This window comes from Pseudopodoces humilis, chromosome 14 (genome assembly GCF_049639895.1).
Source record: "Pseudopodoces humilis isolate 2021_Gansu_Grassland_sample_001 chromosome 14, ASM4963989v1, whole genome shotgun sequence".
NCBI lineage: Eukaryota > Metazoa > Chordata > Aves > Passeriformes > Paridae > Pseudopodoces > Pseudopodoces humilis.
This window is the reverse complement of record NC_142213.1, coordinates 17,969,619-17,993,622: the sequence shown is the minus strand read 5'-3', so window position 1 is coordinate 17,993,622 and position 24,004 is coordinate 17,969,619. Positions and strand designations below refer to the sequence as shown.

Below are 24,004 nucleotides of genomic sequence, written 5' to 3'. Positions count from 1 at the left end.
AATTTCCTGGAAAAGTTGAATCTTTTTGCTCTCTTTGCAGGCTGTTCATCTGCTTCTGTCAGAAGCTGTCTTTTTCTTGCCCTAGTGATGTTGCTTCCCTGCCTTACTTTTTGAACCTTTTGAACTTCTTCTGGAACATTATTACCTAAGCTATTTGGTTAATTTTTCTACTGTCGTAAAAAGTCATTTGAGACAAAATGACTGCTGTGGTCTTGGGTTATTTCTGTGCCCTGAAGATGACCCTGAAGTTATTTTTGTCATGCTAGCAATAGCTAAGCTTGATCCTGTCCTGATTTTCGAGTCTATAGTGGTGGATCATTCCATGGTCTCCGTGAGTTTATGTAAGGGGTGGTGTCCTTCAGAAGAGCTGGTCTGTTGCTGCAGGCTGTGGGAGCAGAGACCAGTGGTACCGGGAAGGTTCCCTGCTCTGCCAGGGGTGGCACCGAGGGTCAGTGAGGGACCAGCCTGGGACAGGGCATGAGACAGGAGACCTGGACCATTTCCTGCTGCTGCTTCTGGTAACTCCCCTCAGGTCAGCTCTGTTTGCAGCTCTTTGGGGTCCTGCACAACTGGATTGCTCACTTGCCCCAGAAAGCCAGATAGAAGGCAGATTTCTAAAGTAGTTCTGGTGCTTTCTTTTCTAGAAACTGATATTTCTATTTGCTAATAGAGGCCAGTTCTGTGTTTGCAGGTTTTTTTCCCAATTCATGGATCCATTCTTCAGACTGGAAAATGTTCAGGATTTTCTTTAATCACGTCAGTTTTGTACCCCTTGTAAAAATGCTTTGAGAGGATGTGATTCACTATACAGAAAATGGATTTTGAATCTGTAAGGTTGAACAGTAATGTGCCATATACTTTAAAACACTGTTGAATAAATCTTTTCTCACAGTGTTGGCAGGATTTTTTTCATCTTCAGAGTCAAGTGAAGTAAATGATGGACAGTTTAGGCAATGTACCTAATGTTCAAAGCTTTGCAGTGAATTCCTCTTTCCATATTGCATAGCCAAATCAGTTCAGTAGGACAAAGACTATCCATGTTGAAGAAGAGAGAAAATTTTAACGTTGTGTATGAAAATGTTTTAGATTTTTATCATGTAGACACACACAATGTATTCATTAAACTGACAAAAAGAGGTATCATTATACAGTGCTTTTATATAGGAGGTGTAGATTTCTGGGATTGTTTTAACTAATGAATTTTTCTTGCGTGTGAAAGGACAACTGAGTATGAAATCAATTTGGACATGCCTCAAAGTGTTGTATTTCTTAGTTCTGCATTGATTAAATGAGAGCATTAATATCTTACAGATTGCAACTGTAGCACATGCCAATTTGTTTTCTTCCTCAAGACCACGTATCTCATCATCTAAGTATTGTCAATTTGCAAATTGCAGAGAAATATGGAATTAGATTGCACCGCATAATCCTCCTAACATTAGGGTAGAACATGTTTTTTTATTTTGTTGAAGAGTAAATTGTTTGCTGTCTCTTGAGATTAAAACTTTGCTGGGAGGCCATGGTCAGGGGATTTTATGTACAGGTTTGTGCACAAATTATGTGAGTTAAACACCATTTGTATACTCATACTGTTGGTGGTGAAAAGCTCTTCCTGATGAGTTGAAGCAGTGACTTTGAGGATGTGGTTGGTTTGTTTAGCTGTGTTGTTGGCAGATGTCCTGGTTCTGGCCAGGCTGGGGTTAATTTTCTGCAGTGTCTGGGAGGGGGCATGGCCAGGCCAGGTGTTGTTCTGTACCAGCTCATGTCAGTGCTGAGGGCTGGGGAAGGGACACTTTTGCTTTGGAGAAGAAGGATGTTCCTTCCTGCAGAGAAATATTTTGGGAGGAATGGTCCCATTCCATGTTTTTATTGTCAAGGGTTTTTCCATGAAAATATTTTCTTTGATTTATACCTTTTATTCTTAATTTGTTGCTGTTCCTGTTCATTTTCTTATCTCATTGCTGTTTCCAGAAAATTATTCTTGTCTCAACCCATGATCTTTGCCTTTTGTACTTCCACTTGGAGGAGGGAGGGAAGCAAGTGGCACAGTGTTCTTTTATGAGGTTCATGTTTGGCTCATTTATCTTTTGATTTCATCCATTTGTGCTTGCAGTTAGTGATCAATTCAGTTTTTTGAAATGTGGATTTTCAGAGTCAAAGTCAGCTGCCTTCTGTAACTGCTCTTCCCTGTGCTTTACCTTCTTTTGTTACTTCCCAATAACCACATAGTTTACTCCTATTTGCATAGAGCTGGTGTTGGATACTCCAGTGCTGCACTGTCTCCTTATATTTGCCTTCACTGATCAGTTTTCTGTCTGACATACTGATGACATTATTGAGAGGTTTTGTGTCTGTTGTTACAGCTGCAGCATAATTCTGTGTCTTGGTTTTCTGTGCTGATGTCAGGTGCTGTGTTCTCGAGCCACACAGGGAGCTCAGGCTTTTGGGCTATTAGAATATTCATAGATTAATTTTACTATGTGATTCATATATCTTCTTCCATATAAATTTTATTTTATTTTATTTTATTTATTTTATTGTCTCTATACTATTTTACTATCTTTTACTTCTTACTTACTACTTTACTATTTCTTTCCTTCTACTATTGTAGAATTATTTCTGCATTGGTGTACATCAGTGATAATTTTTGAGATGGTGATGATTAAATTGAAAATACACCCTTTGGATACTTTCTTGTTTCCAAGTGACCAATTTTATTACATAACAATGCATTTTTCTGTGACTGGTGGGTGACTTTTTGCCTTGAGTTGTTTTTACAGTGATTTCTCATTAATACCCAAATACTGGATACCATACAGCTTGTCCTTATTGATGTTGTAATAAGTTTTTGGTTTGTGTCTTGGTGTAAAAATATAGAGCTACTAGCCTTCTCCTTATTAGGGTTTTATAAGTTTATGAGCATCTGTTTCTGAAAAAGAGAAACATAGGGGTTTTTCTCCTGCTTTCTCAGGACACAGGGAGACCCTAACACTATTAAAAGCTAAGTAACTTTTTTTAAAATTGGATTTGTGATTTCATTGGTCCCTTCTGAGGTATAAAGAATGGTTATTAACCTGGAATAGATTTAATTTTTTCCTTCAAAAATGCAGGACAATGAAGTTGCCTCATAACATTCTTTTGAAGAGCTGTTGGGAGCTGGTAGCATTTTAATTCTCTTAAATACCCTAACTGGAGAGCCAACAGTCCTTAGAAGACCAAAAAAATCTTTGATGCAGAACACTCCTTAGACATTTAAATTGCAAACAAAAAAAACCTTGTAACAATGCTTGAAAATCCATTTGTGTTCCACCTAATTACTCAGCTCCTTAATTTATTGGCCACTGTAGTGTTATTGTTTAGAGAGCTTCAAAATCATTCCAAGAAAAACAGTGAAGTGTCAGAGGCCAAGGCAAGCTGGAAGCTTCTGTTTTGCTTCTTGTGTAGATTAGAAAAGACATGGAGAGGTCATTTTTCTTTTCACCGTCCTCTAAGCAAGCTTGTTTATCACATGGACACCTTCTGTGCACACAAAAGTGGAAAGGCAGGAAACAAAGGATGAAATCTGCAATTCACTGGGTTTAATTTCACTGAAGGGTGTTGGAGGAACAAAGTAAAAATCACAATAATTTGGAAGGAACATCTGGAGGTCAGTCTGGTTCATCTCACACTCACAGCAGTGAACTGATAATCTAACATTTAATCATTGTTAAAAGAAGCATGTCTCAAACATACTGTTACACTGGCTTCTTCACATTCTCAAAATTATGTATCTGGTTTAGTCTCACATATTTCAAAATTAAATGCATTCTTCTCTCTGGGTTCTCTATTGAATTCCTGTACAATACTTGTTTTCACTTCCTTGGGGAAGACATGGTTAAAAAGAAGGAGCATATAATCTCTGCTATTGTGTCTGGCTGCTTTTTAATATTAGTGTCTTTGGCTTTTTTTAGATTTAATGTGAACAACAAAATTCTTCATCCTGAAATTGCAGAATGGTGAGTAACATAAAGTCTTTCTCTTTGAGTAGTGTTGAACATGCTTATACCGTGCCATTGCTTCAGAGAGATTCCCTCAGCAGAAGCCTCCTGCTTTACCACAGGAGTTTTAAGTTGATTTCATGTTATGGACTGGAAATAATGTACAAATGTAACAATAGGGCTGGGTAACAGCATTGAAAACCAAAGAATTTATGTAACATTTCTTAAGCATTGTGTCTGGATAGACATTTCTCTAGGATATGTTAGGGTTTAAGTCACATTTGTGTAAATATGAATTGCATGAATGGGAAAAGAACTGAAGATAATTTATGTTCTAGCAACAGAAATCAAATGTAGATCAAAACTCTGTCTAAACAGGTAGTATTCAATTAGGTGTTATTTCTTCTCCAGGATTTGTTTGAATAGCCTTAATTTTGTTGAATTATTATTCATATACCTGTACTTTGTAGTTCTTGGGGAATTCTGCTGTAGCCTATCTGAAACAAACAAACTAGATATGTGACTAACTGCATTTTACCAGTTTTCCTCTTTTGGCCAACATTGCTGACTTTGTGCACAGGATTGCTCCATAACTAAGGCTCTCTAGTTTTCCATTTCGGAAATTACTGAAGAAAGAACATAGTGGATTTTTGTTAATGAATTAGGTTTTTAATCTAAGCTTTTTTTTTTGTGTATTCATCTAGAAATGAGGAAGCAAATCCTTAGTTAAGACAGATAAGCTTAAAATACAAAACACAGGTGCACAGTGACTACCATTGTTGTATTGTATTGCATGCTCCTACATATTATGCTTTTTAATGTTTATTTTCAGCATGTATGCTGAGAACCATCTTCTGCTGTCTCCATCTACAGCTAATTGCCAGCTTGAAAACCGTGGAGATGTTTTTTGAACATCAGTGATTTCAGAACATTTAGAATTATTAAAAGGTCACGGATCTGTTGTGGCAGATATTTTTCATTGCTTGGCAGGACATAAAGCTGCAAAAGGGAAGTGGGGAGGATTTGTGTAGAGGTTGTTCCATCCCTGAGCTGTGGTTGGGGCTGGAGCTGTGGTAGTGGACTCATTGCTCCTGCTCCTGATGAGTGTAAGAGGATCAGGAGGGTAAGAGGGGCTGCTGATTTTTAGATCTTGCCTGTTCTGTCCTTCTAGAATTTGTGTCGTTCCTTTTCCTAAACAGGGAAGTTATGCTGTAGGCTTGCTGTCTGAATTTAAGAGGGGTGAGGAAGAGGACTGGAGAGGGCCCTGTCTGACTTCCCAGCTTTGCTGTGAAGACACAGCAGGACAACAGGGACAGAGGTGGCAATTTCACCTGGAGAAGGCTTTGGAGTAGGGCTACAGACTTTTTCCCAGGGTAGCTTTCAGGTTGTTTCCATCCACCTTACCAAGGTGTCATAAGCTTTTCTCCTCTGGGGTTTCAATTAAAGGGAGATTAACTCTCCTTTATAAAGCTCAGGTATGGGCAAACATAAAGTCCATGCCCTGGAGGTTGTACTGAGAGAGGTGGAGCACTGAGGCAGTAGAAGGGCAGCACTTGGAGCCAGGGTGGAAAAAATCATCTCTTCAGTGAATTAATTGTGAGTGGCAGCCTGGAATTCTGATTTAGTTCTTCCTGCAGCCTCACAGGTGAGGGATGCTTGGTATGCACCTTCCCTACACCTGGCTTTCAAGGAAAGGGAATTCTAAATAAAAAGAGGTCAGATTTGTATTCAGAAATGTTTTAAAAGGTTTTACTGAGTTTGGTGGCTTTCATTTTAAGTCAGAAGTGTGTTAAAGGTGGTTGTTAGGACTTAAGTGTCTGGTGAAGTTAACATGTGAATGACAGGTCATGTATATTAAAGCTTACTAAAGTAGAAATCTGCTTGGAATGTCAAGTTACCTGCCAAGAAAGTTTGTTTGGAAAGCAATATTTCTAGAGTTAAGAAAATTTTTCATTTAGGAAGATGAATTCTTTTGGGTTATATTCTGGGGTAGGAAATTGCACCCTTTGAATCATCTCCTTTGCAGGGATGCATTTCATTTCAGATTTGGCAAGCTCTGAACTACTGTGTTTTACATGGTACTTGTCAGAAAAACTCTGCTCTATGCCATGCTGTCAAACTGCCAGCTAGAGATGAAATGGCTGAGCTTCCTGAAGCAGCCAGGGAGAACTGGGAGCTACAAAAGGCAGCTCTAGTATTATACAAGCTTCTAATAAAATGCAGAAAAAATGGTTCCATACTGTCAAGAGGCAAAATGTTTGTGGTTAAGGATCTGTTGCCTCTCTTGCTTACTTTTTCAAGATCTCATAATTTTTTGACTTGGTATGGAACTTAAAGATAAAACAGAAGAATTCAACCTTACACTGGATTTCAGCAGTTTGCAGATGGTGTTCTAATTTTTTTTTTTTTTCATTTTATTGAGTGGGTGTATTTCCAAACAAATTTTAAAACTTTTATTTTAAATTTAAAGGCTTCAACTCCAAATTTCATAATGAATGGATATGCTAAGTATTGATTCCAGTGTTTTGCAAAGAAAATGTCACCTAACAGAAGAAAGAATTCAAACTTGTCCAAATTATCTCCTCAGTAATCAGGAGTTTTTTTTTACTCCAACACTTAGTCAAATGGCCTTTTGTTCCTGTAATTTGCCAGTGTCTATCATAATCATGTTGTTGCTAGAAGTAAACATTTAGTAAGTGTTTTAAAATTTAAAATTTAAAATATTTAGTAAGTGTTTCTCTTTGTGCTGCATATATATATATACACACATACATACTGTATTTTCCTGTAATCTCAATGAAAATGGGATTTGATAGTTTAATGTGAAAGATTTCATATGGTCTGTATTTTGCAGTATTTTGATGGAAAGCTATAATTATTTCTTTTTGAAAACTGATCTGTATGTTAAAGTCTTAAAAGTGTGCATTCGCTTTTTGTGTTTTCAGAGGTTTTTCTATCTATGCTGTAAACCTCTCAACATTTTTTTGAACTCCTGTCTTTGGTGTTCATGCACCTGTCTTTCAGAATTGTACTGTGATGGCTCTCCTTTTCATATGTGCATTGCTCTGTTGGCTGGCTTTGATGCTAATTCAGTCTGCAAGTTTTTATGTATTGCAGAAGAACATAAATGTATAAATCGTGGTAGAGAAATTTCTGTGGATAAAATGTGGAAAGGTAACAGCAAAGGTGAGAAAGGGTAAAAATAAGGCAGGCCTGTGAAGTCTGCCCACACAGACATAATCCTTATCTATTAGGTGGTCTGTAAATCTAATATTTCCAGAAGAAAAAGGAGGAGTGGACATTCCCAGGTGTTTTCCATGTATATCACAGAAAGGAGACATTAAGGATGCACACATGGACTAAAAAGCAGCAAAACAAGCCAGCTGATAAAACACTGATCTGATAACTGGAAACAAATACTTCTGGCAGCATTATCAGAGCTGCAGAATGCACATAGAGAACCAATTTATGTATCTTTGAGGAGAGCACTGCTTTAGGAAAATACAGTTACGTGAGTTTCAGCCTCATAACTGCCTCAAATTCTATATGCTCTTGAGCACTTGATTAGGTCATGCATGTAATTTGGTATCCAGACATTTAAAATGCACAAATGCACTTTCAGGGTTGAAATGCTGCTTGTTTATATTAAAAGTTTCTCTGTCCTGTTGGATGACTGACATGTGTGAAAAGACCAGCTGCTCATATGGCTAAGTGAAAATAAAAGCAGAAAATGAGTGTAAAAGGAGAATGAGGAAGAAGAAATGTTTTTACATTCGTAAATGTAAAATGAGGGGGGAGAAAAAAAAATGAAAGTTTTAGGTCAGTTCTGACAGTCAGAGACTTGTGCCTGTATTTCAACTAGATTGCACTGAGTGACCCCCCCTGAGGAGTGCTTTACATGTGGAACCTGGACATTGTGGCAATTGCATTAGCCAGAGCCTGGCTCATTATTTGTTCCAATTATAATATTAATGCGTTTATGCAGAGGCTGTAACTGATCCAAGAGCTGTTTTTAATAGAATGTTGAAGTTCACATTCATGAAAAAAAGTGGGATTTTCTTCCTATCCTTATTTTGGAAGTGGGGGAAAACATCATGAGAGCTGTGGCATGATTGCCCTGAAGTGCCAAGCACTGCTGTAAACCTGCCTTGGGGGGTTGCTGCTTTTTGCACTGTCAAAAGAGTGAGAAGGTGGTGAAATACAGGCTTTTCTACTACCCAGACATGATGTGGGAACTCCACCAACCATACCACCCTAGCACAGGAGCCCAGTGTCTGGCGTAGGGTGAAGCTGATTCTGTTCACTGCACAACTGTACATTCTCCCTCTTCTTCCTCCTGGTGGTTGGGTTTTGTTTTTTTGGTCTCAGAATGATTTTCTGTAAAGTATTTCAGTGCCTGACCTTGTGTACATGAAGGGGTTGCATTGCATAAATAGTCTGAGGCTGAGCATGAATTTCTATATTTGAACAGATACCTGAGAAGTTGTGATCTAATACAAATACCTTGATCCTGAAGTCTTTGGCCCAAGTCAAGGAAATGGTTTCTAACACTCTTTGCACTTGCTGTGGAGCAGTTACTAACTTTTATTACTAGCAGATTCCAACAAAGAGATTAGACAACTGAATTATGAAACAACCTATTTTTTGGGCAATTGCAGATCATGGATATGTACTGTATACTGAAAGTAATATAAGGGCACATCAAACAAGTATTAAATTATCCTGCTAGCACATGCAGTCTTCCAAGGAATAGGATTTTTTTTAAAAAAATTAAAAATCTATAAGCTTTTGCTGCCTCATTCTAACTGGAATATATTTGAGCCACTCTTTTTTATGTCTTGGCTGAAAGACAGGAGTGGAAGTTTATTTCCTCACTCATGGTCAGCAGATTTTACCATCCCAGTGTAATTTCTTCACCCAGGTGTGCCTTTTAAAACCTTGTACTTCTCATTCTCAATTGCATAGTGATTATTTTGTGTCATATTCCATTTGACTTAGAAAGTCAATCCACTCCCCTCTGCAGTGTTTCTGTTTGTAGAAGCATTTTGATCAAGATGAGGATTTTACAAAGGTACCTTTACTCTTGCCATAAGAGTTGTGTTTGGAAGGGAGTGGCTGTGCTGTAGTAAAGCACCATCTGTGGGAAATGCTGTAATCTCACATCAGAGGCACTGATGGCTGAGAAGCCAGTTTCTGGACTCAATAAAACAAACTACAGAGCAGAAATACAGTAAATAGTTTTCTACAGCAGTGTGAGGAGGAGCATGTTACAATAAAAAGAGGGGTCTTGGTGGCAGTTTCAAAGTATAACAGTTATGGTTCTTTGTAACTGCTGCAAACCCTGGAGTGCAGCTTGAAAATGTGATTGAAATATTTTCATGCAATTCAATAGATGTAGTTCTGTACTTTGTAAACAGTAAGTATGTACTTCACAGCTGCCTTTGAGATGGGCATGAAAAATACTAGGAATTCAGTTTGTGTAACAGTGGAAGGAGTATGTGGTGTTTAATAGAGGTTATGGAACTGTGTCTGCTTTACTGAGCATGTCACACTCAATAGCTGCTTTTATTTGAAATGCATGATAGAAATACATGCAGAGAAGAGTTAAACAGTGTATTTTTGACATGAGTTCAGAGGAGAGTATCAAGGCACATAAACATACGTGAATTCAGTATCTCATTAGGCACAAAGAGTAGGATGGGGTTTTTAGGGCATTGGCTTGTTTAGGGTTTTATGTTTTTTGTCTTCCTTTGGAAGCATGTGAAAGAATGGACATCATGGCTTTAATTACTGCTGCTGTGGTTTCTGAATTTCATGGTTTGGGTTTTTTAATACCAAACAAAAATAGCGTTTTTTTGCACCACCCCCTGCCCACCTTTTGCAAATAGGTGGGAGTTGGGATTGTGCTGAACAGAAATTCTGGAACTCTGGGAATTTAAATATGCAAAATAGTTTTAAATTGAGTTTGAAATTAAATCAAGCATGCTTGTAGAAATGTTCCATTTGAATTATTGTTACAGTTATGGTAAATGCAGAATTGCATTGGTTTTGTTTCTAATGCATTGTAGAATGAGCTGAAAAAATGTTGGTTGAACCACTTGTTTGTAAGTATTAAATAGGGCAGGATGATGTTTGAAATTCTTGTGACTTCCCTTTGTGAGATTGTTTTGCTAATGCTGAATCAATGCCAACAATACTTTGCTGTCATGAATACTGTAATAGGTGTTTGCTCTTGAGGTGTACTTGATCTAATCTTATTATAGGCGATGCATATTATTTTCAGGGCTTTTTCATTTTGCATTCTTTAGCTGTGAAGTTGCAGTCTAACATGCTATCTGTTGTTCTTCTCTTTAAGTCGTGTCATTAAGACAGACATGGAGCTGGAAGTTCTGCGCTACACCAATAAAATCTCCAGTGAAGCTCATAAAGAGGTAATGGATCCTTTACCGTTAATAATTTTTGCTCTTAGTGTAGCAGTGGTACTCAGAAAATGTCCCCAGCAACCCAGAATTGCTTAGTAATAAAATAATGGAAAGGCTGGATAGAAATAAGAGGATAATATCCCTCCTATTACAGCCCAGTAATATACCTTGCATTGTCCTTGAACTCACTGGTGCGTTTGTGATGTGTGAGAAATGAAGTGTGGGTAGCTCACCTCAGCAGAAGGTGACCTGCTTGCAGTCTGTCTGTTCTGTGTGCACAAATACCTGTGTAACAATGGAGAAAGAGAAGATCATGATTAGTCAGGCCCATGTGCAGCTCTGAAAAGTTGAACTAGCAGGTAACTGTGCCCAGGTCCTGGTGGGCTGGGGAAGTCTTTCCATGCGCAGTGTAGGACAGGGAAGGGATTCCTCAGGGTGCTCCTCAGAGCTGGGTTTGTCCCTGGGGCAGTGCTGAGCCCTGCTGTTCTGTGGCTGCCAGTGTGACAATGACAGGTCCAGGCTCTCAGCGAGGCTGCTCAGGTTGGACCTGGCACTACACCAGGGGAGCTGCACTGCTCTCCTGGTGGTGAGGATAAAATCACCTTGGGTGTCAGTGCTGTACTCCACAGAGTGATGCAGATCTGCCCCTGCATTCTGAGAGTGGTGATGAGCAGAGGGAGCTTAGGTAAAAGTAGCTGATGAGGTCACTGGCTCAGATGTTGTCTTGGCTCCTGCTCCTCAGATATCCAAACTATGAAGTAAGAATGTTTTAAAATGAATGTTGTAAAATTGAAAATTCAAAGGATAGTCATTTTGCATTTGTACTCCTTGGTTTTTCATCATCCTTGGATAATCTTATCACATCTGAGAGTACTGTTTTCTGTAGAGCAGCTGCCTAGAACTTCTGCAATACGGAAACAGACAAGGGAGTAAAACTTTCTTAGCAAATCTGAGAACAAGGATCAGATTTAAGACTTGTAAACCAGCAGTAACTCTAGTAGTTTTCTGTTGATTCAGATTTCAAAGTATATGAGAGACTCTCCCATTGTAGGATAATCCAGTTCATAGCTTTGCTTTGCCTAAGTAGAACAAAAGGTCTTGCTGCCATGTTCACCACAGCTTTCACAACTGAACATTGGCATTTTGATGAGCTGCACTTCATTAGGATATGGTAGTTTGGCAATTAAACTTGCTTTATTACTGGAGACTGCAGGCATTTTTAAAGATTAAAGTGTTTGATTCCAGTGTAGTTTTAAAATGCATCTGCTGATGTAAATTTAAATGAAGTACAGATGATATTTTTGTAATATAGGTTTCTCTGGAGATAGTCACAAGTTGTAAATTTATAAATATGAGATTCCCTCCCACTGTGATGGTCCCATGCTAATATGTATCTTACAGGTAATGAAGGCCGTAAAAGTAGGAATGAAAGAATACGAGATGGAGAGGTAAGAGTTCTTACACTAATTATAATAAAAAAGATAATATCTCTGTACTAGGGGGAAAAACAATAGCTGAGACAATGCAGTAGCATGGATTCAGTTGAGACTGAGAGTTCATTGGTGTTTTAAGGCCATTGTAAGCATTATTTTGTTGTTTTGAGGTGGTACTTCATCTGTTTCAAACATGTATTTGATGAGGGGTGATTATTTTTTGGTTAAGCGGAGCATATCTCTCTTCCTGGAGTTACAGTAATTTACAGAAGCTTGATGAAATAGCTTTTTCATTGTTTGAAGCCATCCAATAAAATGGTGTTTATGGTTAAACATTGCCTTTAGTCTGGTTATGCTTAAAAGACTGCATGAGTGGGTGTTTAAGAGTCTTAGGAAAGGCTGTGTTCAATTATATTTTGCCTGCAATTCCAAGGCAGCAGTACCTGTGCTTAGCCTGCACAAGGAGCTCAGCTCACACGTGTGGTGAGTGTTCTACAGCTGCTGAGAAGTCAATAAGAAAGCAGCACACATCTCTTATGTTGAGGAGAACGTGCTGTACAGGCATCCAAGAGGGGTTTGGCTGGTCCTGAGACACTGATGATGTGTCAAGATCTAAAGAAAACATTGCCTCCTCTCTTGAATCAACATTTACATGAAAGCATCAGCATTTATCATATAAAGCACGGTTTTGATCATCAAGTCCATTTATTTTTAACTTGTACATGGTATTTTCAATTTTCAAAGTATTTGCATAATGAAGAAATAGAAAATAGCAGTCATATGTCAGTTACTGTTCTTTCTTGGCAGTAGTTTTTCAAAGGCTTCTAAGTAGGCTAGAGCAGCACCCAGGGAAGGGACTATAAAGAGACCACAATATTTGTCATTAGGATTTCAAGGTAGCTCAAAAGACCTTAGAACATATGTAATGTGGAGAAACTAAAGTTACATTTAAGCAGTTTAAATTTCTGCAGATACTATAGGCTCATGCCTGTAATTTTTCGGTGCCTCAAATTGCATTTACATATACCAGCAGGTGACAGGGAAAAAAGAATATATTGTTTGCATTCAGTCCTTAACTTTATTTATGAACTTTCTTTGTGTTAATTTTACTCACTGACCATGCTGTACATGCTGATAGTCAAATTTTGGCTCTGAAAGTCATTAGCAATCAAAAATTTCCCTAGAGCAGAATTTTTTCTCAGGTGCTTTTAAATGTCATGATCCTGGCAGTTTGATTTAAATGTCATACAACAACTACATATATAAACATTCTTCTGTAAGTCTACAAGGTATATTACCTTTTTTCTCCAGGACTTTCGTTCTTCCCTGGCTAGCTCCTTCCATACACATCAACCCTTTGAAAAGATTATTTGTGTCTTTCAATTGAAAATAAAGAAATAAATTAAGCAGCTACTACACCTACTTAAAATTGCCTTCTATTCTTCCATACATCTTGATGGATTACACCTCTTGAAAGAGTTTGCAGGTATTTAGCTAATGAAAGAGGTCTTGGCAGACTGCTCTACTGTGTCTGCCTTGGAGACTATAATTAGAATTTCAGTTTCTTTTACTGGTGGAACTCATCCCTGCACTCGTTCCTTTAGGGGGAAAGGGCCCTAAAAATTTAAACGCTGTCTGCTATTCTTCTGTCTGCTAGGAAGAATAATGGCAGAGATCCCAAAAGCAATTAAAATTTTCTATTACTGGATGTAAGACCAAAGTGTTGCCTTTCTTTGTCCATTTGGTTAAACACTGGTAAATGATTTTGAACCAGTAATGTGTTAATGCTGAGATATATAAAAAATAAGTGCATTTAACTGCAACTCCAATCAGCCCTGACTTCTTTTCTGGTTTGATATTATTTAAATTTAATGCGTGGTCGGTTGACTTTAAGGAGACAGCCAAGGCAATTATCTACAAACAGTAATTCACAGCATGTATAATTGCATATAGTCATTTTGGTAGGTCAGATTCTGGGCTTTCTCTGAAGCAGTTTGTTTAGTATTTGTGCTTACCTCATATTTAATTAATCTTCTTTAATTAATGGCTTTTAATTACAAAACTGCTCTGTAGCGAATGTACTGTTAAAAATATGGTAAAATGGTAAAAAAGATCTCTTCAGCTTGAGAAGTGTGTGAGTAAAATCTGTGATTTCAGCAAAGTTGTTTAAGTGTGCCTCTATAGACAAAGATGTTTTGTGTGTATATATAAACACACTGAAAGTACTAATTAGGACCTACAGTTATCTGTTTCAGAGTGCTCTGAAGGCCTGGAGATAACTTCTCTAGATCAGTGTTCATCAATTTCTATATTTCATCTGTGTATTGTTTACCAAATGAAGTGTGGAATCTTCTGTGTATTTCTTTGTTCGTTCCCTTTTTATTAGAAAGAATATTTTTAAGTTTGGGATGGCTACTTGGAATGTCATTTTGATTGGGGAATGATGTGAAAGTGTGTGCTGTAGCATCAGGTGAGTGACTTCCTGCATCATGAGTTCTGGACACACAGCTGTTGCATGCATTGCCCATTTTTGTGGGGGTTTATCCTTTTCTTAATAGCACTGAAGGTGCTGTTTTTACCAAATGTCCAAAATATCAGAATAAGACTGTCCAACACTAAAGTTGTGTTAAAGAGGGCATCATTTATTCAGGCCTGAAGTTCATGCTGGAGATCCTAACCTAATGTGGACACATGGTTCTATGAGAGTGTTACTTAGGTACAGTTGCTACCTGCATATTAAAATTTAGTCATTCCCATAAACCCCACTCCATGTTCCCAGAGATTCAGTCCTTTGAAAGCAGCTTTTGCATGCCTTGCTTCTTTGCTAAAAGCTTCACAGGTACAGTACAATGAATTAACCCTTTTGTTTGTGTCAGTGTGATAGGAGTGTGTGCACAGTCCTGAGTTCATTAAGTGATGATGTGTTTATCACAGGCAGCAAAACCAGCCCTGAACACCCATTCCCTTGTCCAACACCCCCTGGATTATGTGACTGTCTCTGAAACCTCTGTGGCTGCTGAACATGGGAGCACCTGGGGGTTGCCATGCAGATAACTGTGACTGTAGTGCCCAAAACCCGGGTCCTGATCCTGCAGAGTGGAGCCTTTTATAACAGAGCAGCAGTGGCTAGTGCACAGGGGGCAGTGGCTAGTGCACAGGGGACAGTGGCTAGTGCACAGGGGGCAGTGGCTAGTGCACAGGGGGCAGTGGCTAGTGCACAGGGGACAGTGGCTAGTGCACAGGGGACAGTGGCTAGTGCACAGGGGACAGTGGCTAGTGCACAGGGGGCAGTGGCTAGTGCACAGGGGACAGTGGCTAGTGCACAGGGGGCAGTGGCTAGTGCACAGGGGACAGTGGCTAGTGCACAGGGGGCAGTGGCTAGTGCACAGGGGACAGTGGCTAGTGCACAGGGGGCAGTGGCTAGGGCACAGGGGGCAGTGGCTAGTGCACAGGGGGCAGTGGCTAGTGCACAGGGGACAGTGGCTAGTGCACAGGGGGCAGTGGCTAGTGCACAGGGGGCAGTGGCTAGTGCACAGGGGACAGTGGCTAGTGCACAGGGGGCAGTGGCTAGTGCACAGGGGGCAGTGGCTAGTGCACAGAGCAGCCAGCGTGGGCAGCAGGGGAGGGGATTGTGCCCCTCTGGCCCTCAGGTGAGACCCCACCTGCAGAGCTGCCCCAGCCTGGGCCCAGCACAGCAAGGAGCTGGAGCTGCTGCAGAGAGCCCAGAGGAGGCTCCAGGATGAGCAGAGGGATGGAGCAGCTCTGCTGGGAGGAAAGGCTGCCACAGCTGCCATTGTTCACCTGCACAGGAGAAGCTTTGGGCTGAGCTCAGGGTGGCCTTGCAGGGCCTGAAGGAGCTGCAGCAAAGCTGGAGAGAGACAATTGCCAGGGGCTGCAGGGACAAGACAAAGGGGGAATGGCTTCAAAGTGACAGAGGGCTAGATGGGATATTAGGAAAAAATTCTTTGTTGTGAGGGGAAATAATTGTGGGGATTTTGTAGCAGTTAATACTAAATTTAAACTCTGCTCTGCTGTAACGGCAATAATTTGGGGAATAAAATGGCAAGAAAGCAGCTATAGAGGTTTTTTTCTTGTTGGTTTACAATGCTTACAGACTATTTTTACACCTTGCCTCTCTTACCAGCTGAGGCTGATAAAAGTTCTTTATCCCTATTCTTTTCAGCGCTGTCCCTGATTCCAGAGCAGAGCCTGGGCTCTGAGATGAGTTGCTTTTGTATCTGTCAGTGTTAAATTTCACTATCTGGGGAAGTCTGAGAGTGCTTTCACAGATTATGGCTCTCATCTTTCATTTTTCTCTCTCTCCTCTGCTCCAGTGGAACAAACTGACAATAAAACACACGTGTTATTTCACTAAAAAGAGAGAAAATAACCAGAATAATTTTATTTTCCTTTGGGTATTTCCTTTTAGTGAAATGCTGATCATTTTAGCTAATCAGTATTTGCCACTTACCATTTCCTCATGATTTTGCTCTTTGAATATTTTTTTCAAAAAGTCACTGTATCTGCTGCAAATGACCTTCAGAAATACTTGAGGTTTTTTTTATGACACTGGATAGAATTTTAACTCAATTAAGTAAGTCCTTCATAAAAGTGTACATAAATAGTAAATAAGAATGCCCACTGCAGCTGACAAAAATACACAGGTGAATCTTTTAGAGTTGCTTTTTGGCATGGGAATGGTGTTGAATTGTATCATGACCCTCACTGGTATTTGTGTATTTTTATTAAACTACAGACCAGCACTCTGTTAGTCTCAAGCAGCATGTCAGTCAGCATGTCAGTGCTCAGTTATTGATATATCTTTTATGTCTTTTCCTTTTTTTATTTTTATTTTTCTTTGGTTTTTTGTGGTTTTTTGGTTTTGTTTTTTTTTTGCTTTTTGTTTTTCTTTTGTTTTATTTCTGTTTTAACAGTGTTGTGCAGCCTGCAAATGGCTTGGCTGCCTTATTTCCCAAACTGCCTTGCAATTAGAGGTGATGTGTTTTTAAATGTAGAGTGCTGCTATCAAAAGGTTAGTTTTAAAACCTTTAAATACATGAGAAATGGAGAGAGAGGTGGAAGGTGACCTTTCCCTGCATTTTAAAAACCCCAGTGCAATCCACTAATCCTCATTCCTTTGTTCCTTTTGTGGTAGGAAGGGAGACTGCAGTCTGGATGCTGGTTTGGTGTAAGATGATCCTGTACCTGATACTATTTATTTGTCTATGTATCTAGTTCTAGCACCAGGGTTGAAGGAAGAAGTGGATCAGCCACAATCTGTTTTTAGCAAGAAATCCTCACTAGGCAGCAACCCAGGAGCTTCTGTTCCACGTGGATGCACTGGGGCTGGCAGGGAAGGAGTAGCTGAGCCAGTGGTTTTGTACCTGTTCCCTGTTAGGGGCAGCAGTGGTTATCCAGGACTTCCTAGAAATGGTGATATGAAATGATTTATGGTGTCCAGGGCCGGGTAGGCAGCTTAGTGCAGACAGCTCTGACAGCAAATGCTGGGTACCTGCTAATTGCTTGGTTTGAGCTGCTGAGTCTCATGTGTTCAGTGCCCAGAGGGAAGTCAGATATAATGTGTTTTCCTGGAAGAGCAACTGGATTCAGAGAGACACTTCCTGCAGCCTTCCCCTCCTGCCCACCTTCCCTGCATACAGCTGGTCCTTTGATGTTTTAAATTAGGCTGTCACCACTCATTTCCTAATCCAGCTGAAGTAAGGTTGTAAATAGTCTTTAAATAAATCTAAATTGAAAAATTGCTTTAGAAAACCCCTGAGCATTGTTTCTCTTCTGTGACATTGCACAATTGCAAATGTGTGCACACTCGACTCAGCAGAAGTGGGGGAGAGGATTAGCTGTGAGCATGGAGACCTCCTGTCTCAGCACCTCATCTGCTTTAGGAGATGTAAATCCACTGCAGAAGTTTCAGCTGCCCCAACCCTGGAAAACATACACCCATTTCCAGTTGCTCTGGTCAGTATGGTCATGGTGGTTGGTGATAGACTCCATTAGCTGCTGGGAGGCAGCAGAGCAGTTTCAGTATATTCCCAGTAACCTCTCAGCATTTTCCTTTTCCAGGAGATCCTGGGGGAAGCTCAGATGTTCTTTCAGTCACCTCCTGGTACAAAACTAATGTTTAATTGCACAGGCCCCTCTTGTGATTGAAATTCCACATAATTGAGTTTTACCTTCTACAAAAAACCTGTGAACCTGGACCACGTGAGAGATTTAAAATAAGCCCCTCTATCATCACAGAGATGCCAAAGAAGAATTACCATGCTGGTATTGGAAAATGTTTGCCTTCAGAAAGAGAGCTGTGGCAGGATGTACACCACAGGTATGCATCCAGAACTTGGCTTGTGCCATAGCAAGAGATAACCCAACTTTGAATGCTGTGTCACTGTATGTCCTCACAGGGTTAGTAATATAGTAAATGTGATAATTCATAATTATCCTTTGATTATCTTTTTGTAAATTAAAAAGTAGTAGCATTTTTATTTTGATTTTGTAACTGATGGAAAATTGCAAGCATTATTAATTCTATGGATGTTTTCTACAGTGACTTACTATTAGTCACTGCAGTGACTATTACTGTATTAAAGGAAGAACAAGCTTTCTTCTCAAATTAGCAGTGATCTCAGTTTTTACTGACTCTAGTGTGGTATTGAGATAGTGAACTAATTAACATTGCTAATGACAAGCTAAGATTGGAGATATGTGAAATGAAACTCATTGTAAAAGACAGCAGGCTGAAATTATTATTTGATGTGGATTTTGTTCATGCTTGTTCAGACAAGTCAAAAGTAAAGATTCTACCATATGTGAGGCTTTATCTGCATTGTAAGGTTTACCTCAATATTTTTTTGCTAATTACTGATGAAGCAGAGAGATGAGAACTTTGTGTTTGTTGGCCATCTTTTGATAAACAGAATTGCTCATGGTAATGATCAGAGACCAGAAGCTCAACTTGAAAGAAATGGGTAGAATACCAAGACTGTCCATTAATGTCATGATATCACACACTAACCTGAAAATTAAAGCTATTTTATACACATGAAAAGAAAAAGAACAGATTTTGTTCCTTTCCTTTGTTCCTGCTGCATAAATTCTTTTCCAAATTTGTTCTTAGAGCATCCTCATCATCATAGTGTGCAAGTGACACCTTACAGCTTATTAAGCAGCATTTCTAATGTCTGTTGGGATGGCTCTTTTGTTTGGTTGATTTTTGTTTGGTTTTCTGTTGTGTACTACAGAATTGTGTACTATTTTGGCAGGTGGTATTTTGAGTGTGTGCATTATCAGCAGTTTTGAAACATGCAAGATCAGGGTTGTCATTACAGGATGATATGTAATCACAGAATCAAGGTTGGAAGAGGCCTTAAAAATCAAGCCCAGCCATCAACCCAGCACCACCATAAACCTTACACCACTACAGCATTTCCCAGTGCCAAATCCAGATTCCTCTTAACCACCTCCAGGGGTGGTGACTCCACCTTCTTCCTGAGCAAACTATTGATTCCACCACCCAAACAGTGAAAAATATTTCTATGATGGCTAGTCTGATTCTCCCTGTCTCAGTTTAAGGCCGTTTCCTCCTGTCCTCTCACTGTAAGCAGGGCAGCAGAGACCAGCCCCAGCTCCCTGCACCCTCCTGTCAGGGCCTTGGAAAGAGTGAGCTCTGAACCTTCTCTTCTCCAGACTGACTAAACCCAGCTCCCTCAGCTGCTCCTCATGGGACATTTTCTCAACCTTTCATGAGCCTTACTGCCCTTCTCTGGACACACTCCAGCCCCTCAATGTTGTTTTTCATGAGGGGCCCAGAGCTGGGCACAGCACTCGAGGTGGGGCCTCACCAGTGCCCAGCACGGAGGGGCCGGCACTGCCCTGCTCCTGCTGCCCACACTGGTGCTGATACAGGCCAGATGCCCGTGGCCTCTTGCCCCCTTGGGCACACTCTGGCTCACTCTGAGGTGTCTGGTGACCCTCAGGATGTGGCACCTGGCCTTGTGGAACCTCAGGCCATTGTCCTTGGCCCATGGATTGAGTCTGTCCAAGTCTCACTGCAGAGCCTTCCCATCCTCCAGCAGATCCACGCTCCCACCCAACTGGGCGTCTGCAAATTTACTGAGGGTGCTCTCAATCCCCACATCCAGATGATCAGTAAAGATGGTAACCAGGACCAGCCTAAAACTGAACCCTGGGGAAGCTTCCTCAGCTTCCCTTCCCTTAAAAATTCTGACTTTCCTGCACCTGACTAAATTTGGTCCAGACATTGTCATCATAAATTGAGCGCTATAATCTTTTATTATCCTTAAGGTAGCAGGTTTGCATATCCCAAATGACAAATTACTGCCTTTTCCTCTCAGAACAGTTCAAGTATTCAAAAATCTATTGAGGGCAAATTAAGCTGTGCTGGGACACCAACGCCCTTTTAACCTAAGCCCTCACTGCATTTCTGCTTGCTCTGGGTTGTTGAACACAAGTTCAAACTTTAAATATTCAATTTGAAACTGAAAGGGAGATTATGAGGCATTAGTGATTATGTTGGCACTCTGTCACTGAACAGCACTTATGTGTTGTGTGCTATGTGGGTGGCTGTGTATTTGCTAAGAAGCGTAACTGAAGATGAAAGTTTAATTATTTCTTCAAGGCAAATCCTTTCTCCCATGGACTTAAACTTGCATAAGAAAAATGAAAATTCATAAGGAGTTTAAAAACTGACTAAAATTAAAAACGATTTATTTTTACCCTATTTATTCTTCTGAATAATAAAATTTCCCCATGGGTTTTTGGAACATATGTAGAATAATTACACTGTAGAAGTGGTGCTTTAGCTCAGCTTCTGGAGCTAGGGCAAACATTGTGATTACGCTGCAAGCTTAAATCTGGGTCTTACAGAAAATCTCAGTCAAGGCTCTGTTGCCATCAAGTGCAAAAAACTGTGACCCATGGATTGGTCCCTGTGGGAGCAATTACTCTTTGCTGAGATTTTTTTTTCCAGCACTGAATATTATGAATGTCAAAAAAAAGTTTAACCCTCAGTACCTCTAACAGAATGTTTTCATTCCTGCTGGCAAGAATAAAAAATTTTAGCTTGTATTTGCATTATTTTATGTTTGAGCCAGGATTTTTTTTAAAAGCTTTTCTTTATAAACAACTGAAAGGTAGAATTGCTGTCTTTTAAGTTGCAGTCTGCATGCCTTGGTGAAGACAAAACTGGGCTGGAGCTGCCTGATGCTGCTTAACGCAGTGCTGTGCCCAAGCCTCTCCTGATGGGGCTCGTGCACGTTGGATGCAGAGTGAATTGATGATTAAAACCTCTTGTCTGGCGGTGGCAGCAGGGGGAGAGTGTGGAGGGAGTGTGGGGTTGCTTAGGAACACGGCTGGATCTGATTCTCAGCTGCAGCCCAGGGACACGTTCGGTGCTCAGAGCAGCGCGTTCAGCCGCGGAACCGATGGGGAGTGGGAGCTGATCTTGCCTTTGGGGAAACCCACGTCCTTTGGAGGAGGTGCAACGTGGGTGTGCATTTCTGCTTCCTTAATTCCGCTGTTTGTTTAAGACTTACCAAATCAAAGCGTGTCCATTATTCCTAGCACAAATTAAAATAATATTTTTCTATTCCCCAAGTAACAGATCCAAATGCAGCAGATTTCCTACCCGTTCCCTATTTTCTCATGTGTGTTCCTTGGTGCTGGATACAGTCTGGTCATTAACTGTGACAAAACTTTGATAAAATGGATAGGACTTGCATCATGTGTTCAAAGGCTTTTGCAAAGTGACAGTATTTGTGAGATGCTAAGAAGAATGTTGTGCAGTCAGGAGCACCATTCACTCACCATAATATTGCAGTGAGACATAAAGACAAATGGGTCCCAAATATACCAACCCTGGGACAGGATGAGTCACCTTTACTTGTACTTTTTTTTCTCTGTTAGTGATTTGTATTTATCACATTGTTTGGTACTTTTCCAAATATAAAATATTGATGATACTCAAAATAGTGTCAGGCAACATTAAGTGAAGAACTTCTGGTTTTGAGACATGAAGAGAGGACCTTGCAAGTAAAAATCCATAAGTTTTTTGCTTTCTAAAGGCTGCAGATTTCATTTGTGTGGGTAGACATAAATGATATCTTTTAATTATTATGTAGAGCTTCCAGTGAAATTTAACAAGTTTTTTTTCTTCCTAGAGGTTACATTAGGTTTTGGTTCAGTTTTGCTTAGCATGCTTAAGTAATTTTAAAAGTTTTTGTGAGGCCTTCCAGCAGGTCAGAATGTCATTTCAGATTATTGTGACAAGCATTGAAAAATTTCTTCCAAAATACGGAGAAATGCCCTGCTCTCTTTTATGAACCCCATTCTGTAGCCCAGGTGACATTGCCACACCTCGGGTGGAGCTCTGTGACCTCCTGCATGTTATCCCACTTGATGTGCACAGAATATACTGCTGCTCTGCAGGCTGCACCTGCATCTGTGGCCATGATTCCTGGGGGTTATTTTTAGCTAAATTACTTTGTTGTTTGCCAGGTGTATTCATTCCTTCAGGGTTTTCTCTATACATTTAAACCTTGCTCCACTTTCCCCTCCTGCTCGGTGACAGAGGAGGGGCAGGGTTATGCCATTTGTCACTGCTTTGATGCTCTGAGGACAGCTTGGAAAAATCAAGCATGTGTAGGAAGAGACCACTGAAGGATTTCACTTGAGTCTGTGTGAGACAAAGGCTGTGTGTTACAGGTTTGTGCTGGGCCAGGTCACTTGGCTGTGGTCACTGTGGTCACTTCACTGTGGTCATTATGGTCACTGTGGTCACTTCACTGTGGTCACTGTGGTCACTTCACTGTGGTCATTATGGTCACTGTGGTCACTTCACTGTGGTCACTGTGGTCATTGTGGTCACTGTGGTCACTTCACTGTGGTCACTGGTCACTTCACTGTGGTCATTGTGGTCACTTCACTGTGGTCACTGTGGTCACTGTGGTCACTGTGGTCACTGTGGTCATTGTGGTCACTGTGGTCACTGTGGTCACTTGGCTGTGGTCGCTGTGGTCACTGTGGTCACTTCACTGTGGTCACTGTGGTCACTGTGGTCGCTGTGGTTGCTGTGGTCACTTCACTGTGGTCGCTGTGGTCACTTCACTGTGGTCACTGTGGTCATTGTGGTCACTGTGGTCACTTGGCTGTGGTCACTGTGGTCACTTCACTGTGGTCACTTCACTGTGGTCATTTGGCTGTGGTCGCTGTGGTCACTTCACTGTGGTCACTGTGGTCCCTGGGGCTGAGTGGGGACTGTGGGTGCCAGAGGGACCAGCTCAGGCATGGGGTTCTCCCTGCCAGCCAGCACTTTGCACCATGTTCATCTTGACTGTCTGCTGGTGGCTTTGCCTTAATCCTCAACCTCTGAATGGGGTGTAGGGCTCCTGGCTTCTTGCTACACATCATGGCAAATCACAGATGTGCCCATTGTCACTCCAGATAAATGCCAGATCATTGCCAGGTGCCATTCATCTTCCTGCACTGCTTCCACCTGGGCTCACTAGCCCTCAGCAGCACTCAGCACAGGTCCCCAGGTCCCAAGACACTCACACATCCCTTCAGGTGCTTCCTTACTTGCCAGGGCTTGGGTAGCAAGGCTGGGTTGCTGCCAGAGATCTGCCATTTGGAGCTGTGTTCACTGTACTAAAACAAGAGGCACAGGGCTTCTCAAAGCTGGCAGTGATGAAAACGTGGCTTAAGGTATTTGCTTTTATCTAGAATGAACATGGGTGAAGGACTAAATGCACTATTGCATGCTGAAGGACTGGAAAATGGAAGTGCTTTGTTTGAGTAGTGTCCTTCAGCAGTAGTAGAAAGAAGACTCTTGGTCTATTTCAGAGATTAAAAAAACCCAGAAAATAAAACTTTCTCTGCCATCTTTCATACATCAGGAAGAAAGTTAGAAGCTGAGAGGGGTGTGCAGGATGCTTGTGTCCTTCAATGTATTTTTTCTTGCTGAGGCATAACTTTTACAGTGGCAGCAGTACTTCTGAATTTTCTTTTTCTTGAGGAAGAAAAAATATTACTTCCCTTATTTTTCAGGTGGAGTGTAGGTAATCACAACTGGGCATGTTGGTCTACACTGGTAGACCTGCATGCACTTTCTTTGACTCTTAGACTACTTTTTTGTTTTTTG

The 24,004-nt window shown here is 40.6% G+C and overlaps 1 protein-coding gene across 2 annotated transcripts in view; it reads left to right on the top strand.

Moving 5' to 3' along the window:
* PEPD (peptidase D) overlaps nt 1-24,004 on the top strand; it is a 137,136-nt gene that overhangs the window by 29,762 nt on the left and 83,370 nt on the right. For both annotated transcript variants that reach the window (XM_088062250.1, XM_005530118.3), the window contains 3 exons: nt 3,951-3,995; nt 10,333-10,408; nt 11,801-11,847. In XM_088062250.1, coding sequence (XP_087918376.1) covers nt 3,951-3,995; nt 10,333-10,408; nt 11,801-11,847 — 168 coding nt within the window. The remainder of the gene's footprint in view (nt 1-3,950; nt 3,996-10,332; nt 10,409-11,800; nt 11,848-24,004) is intronic.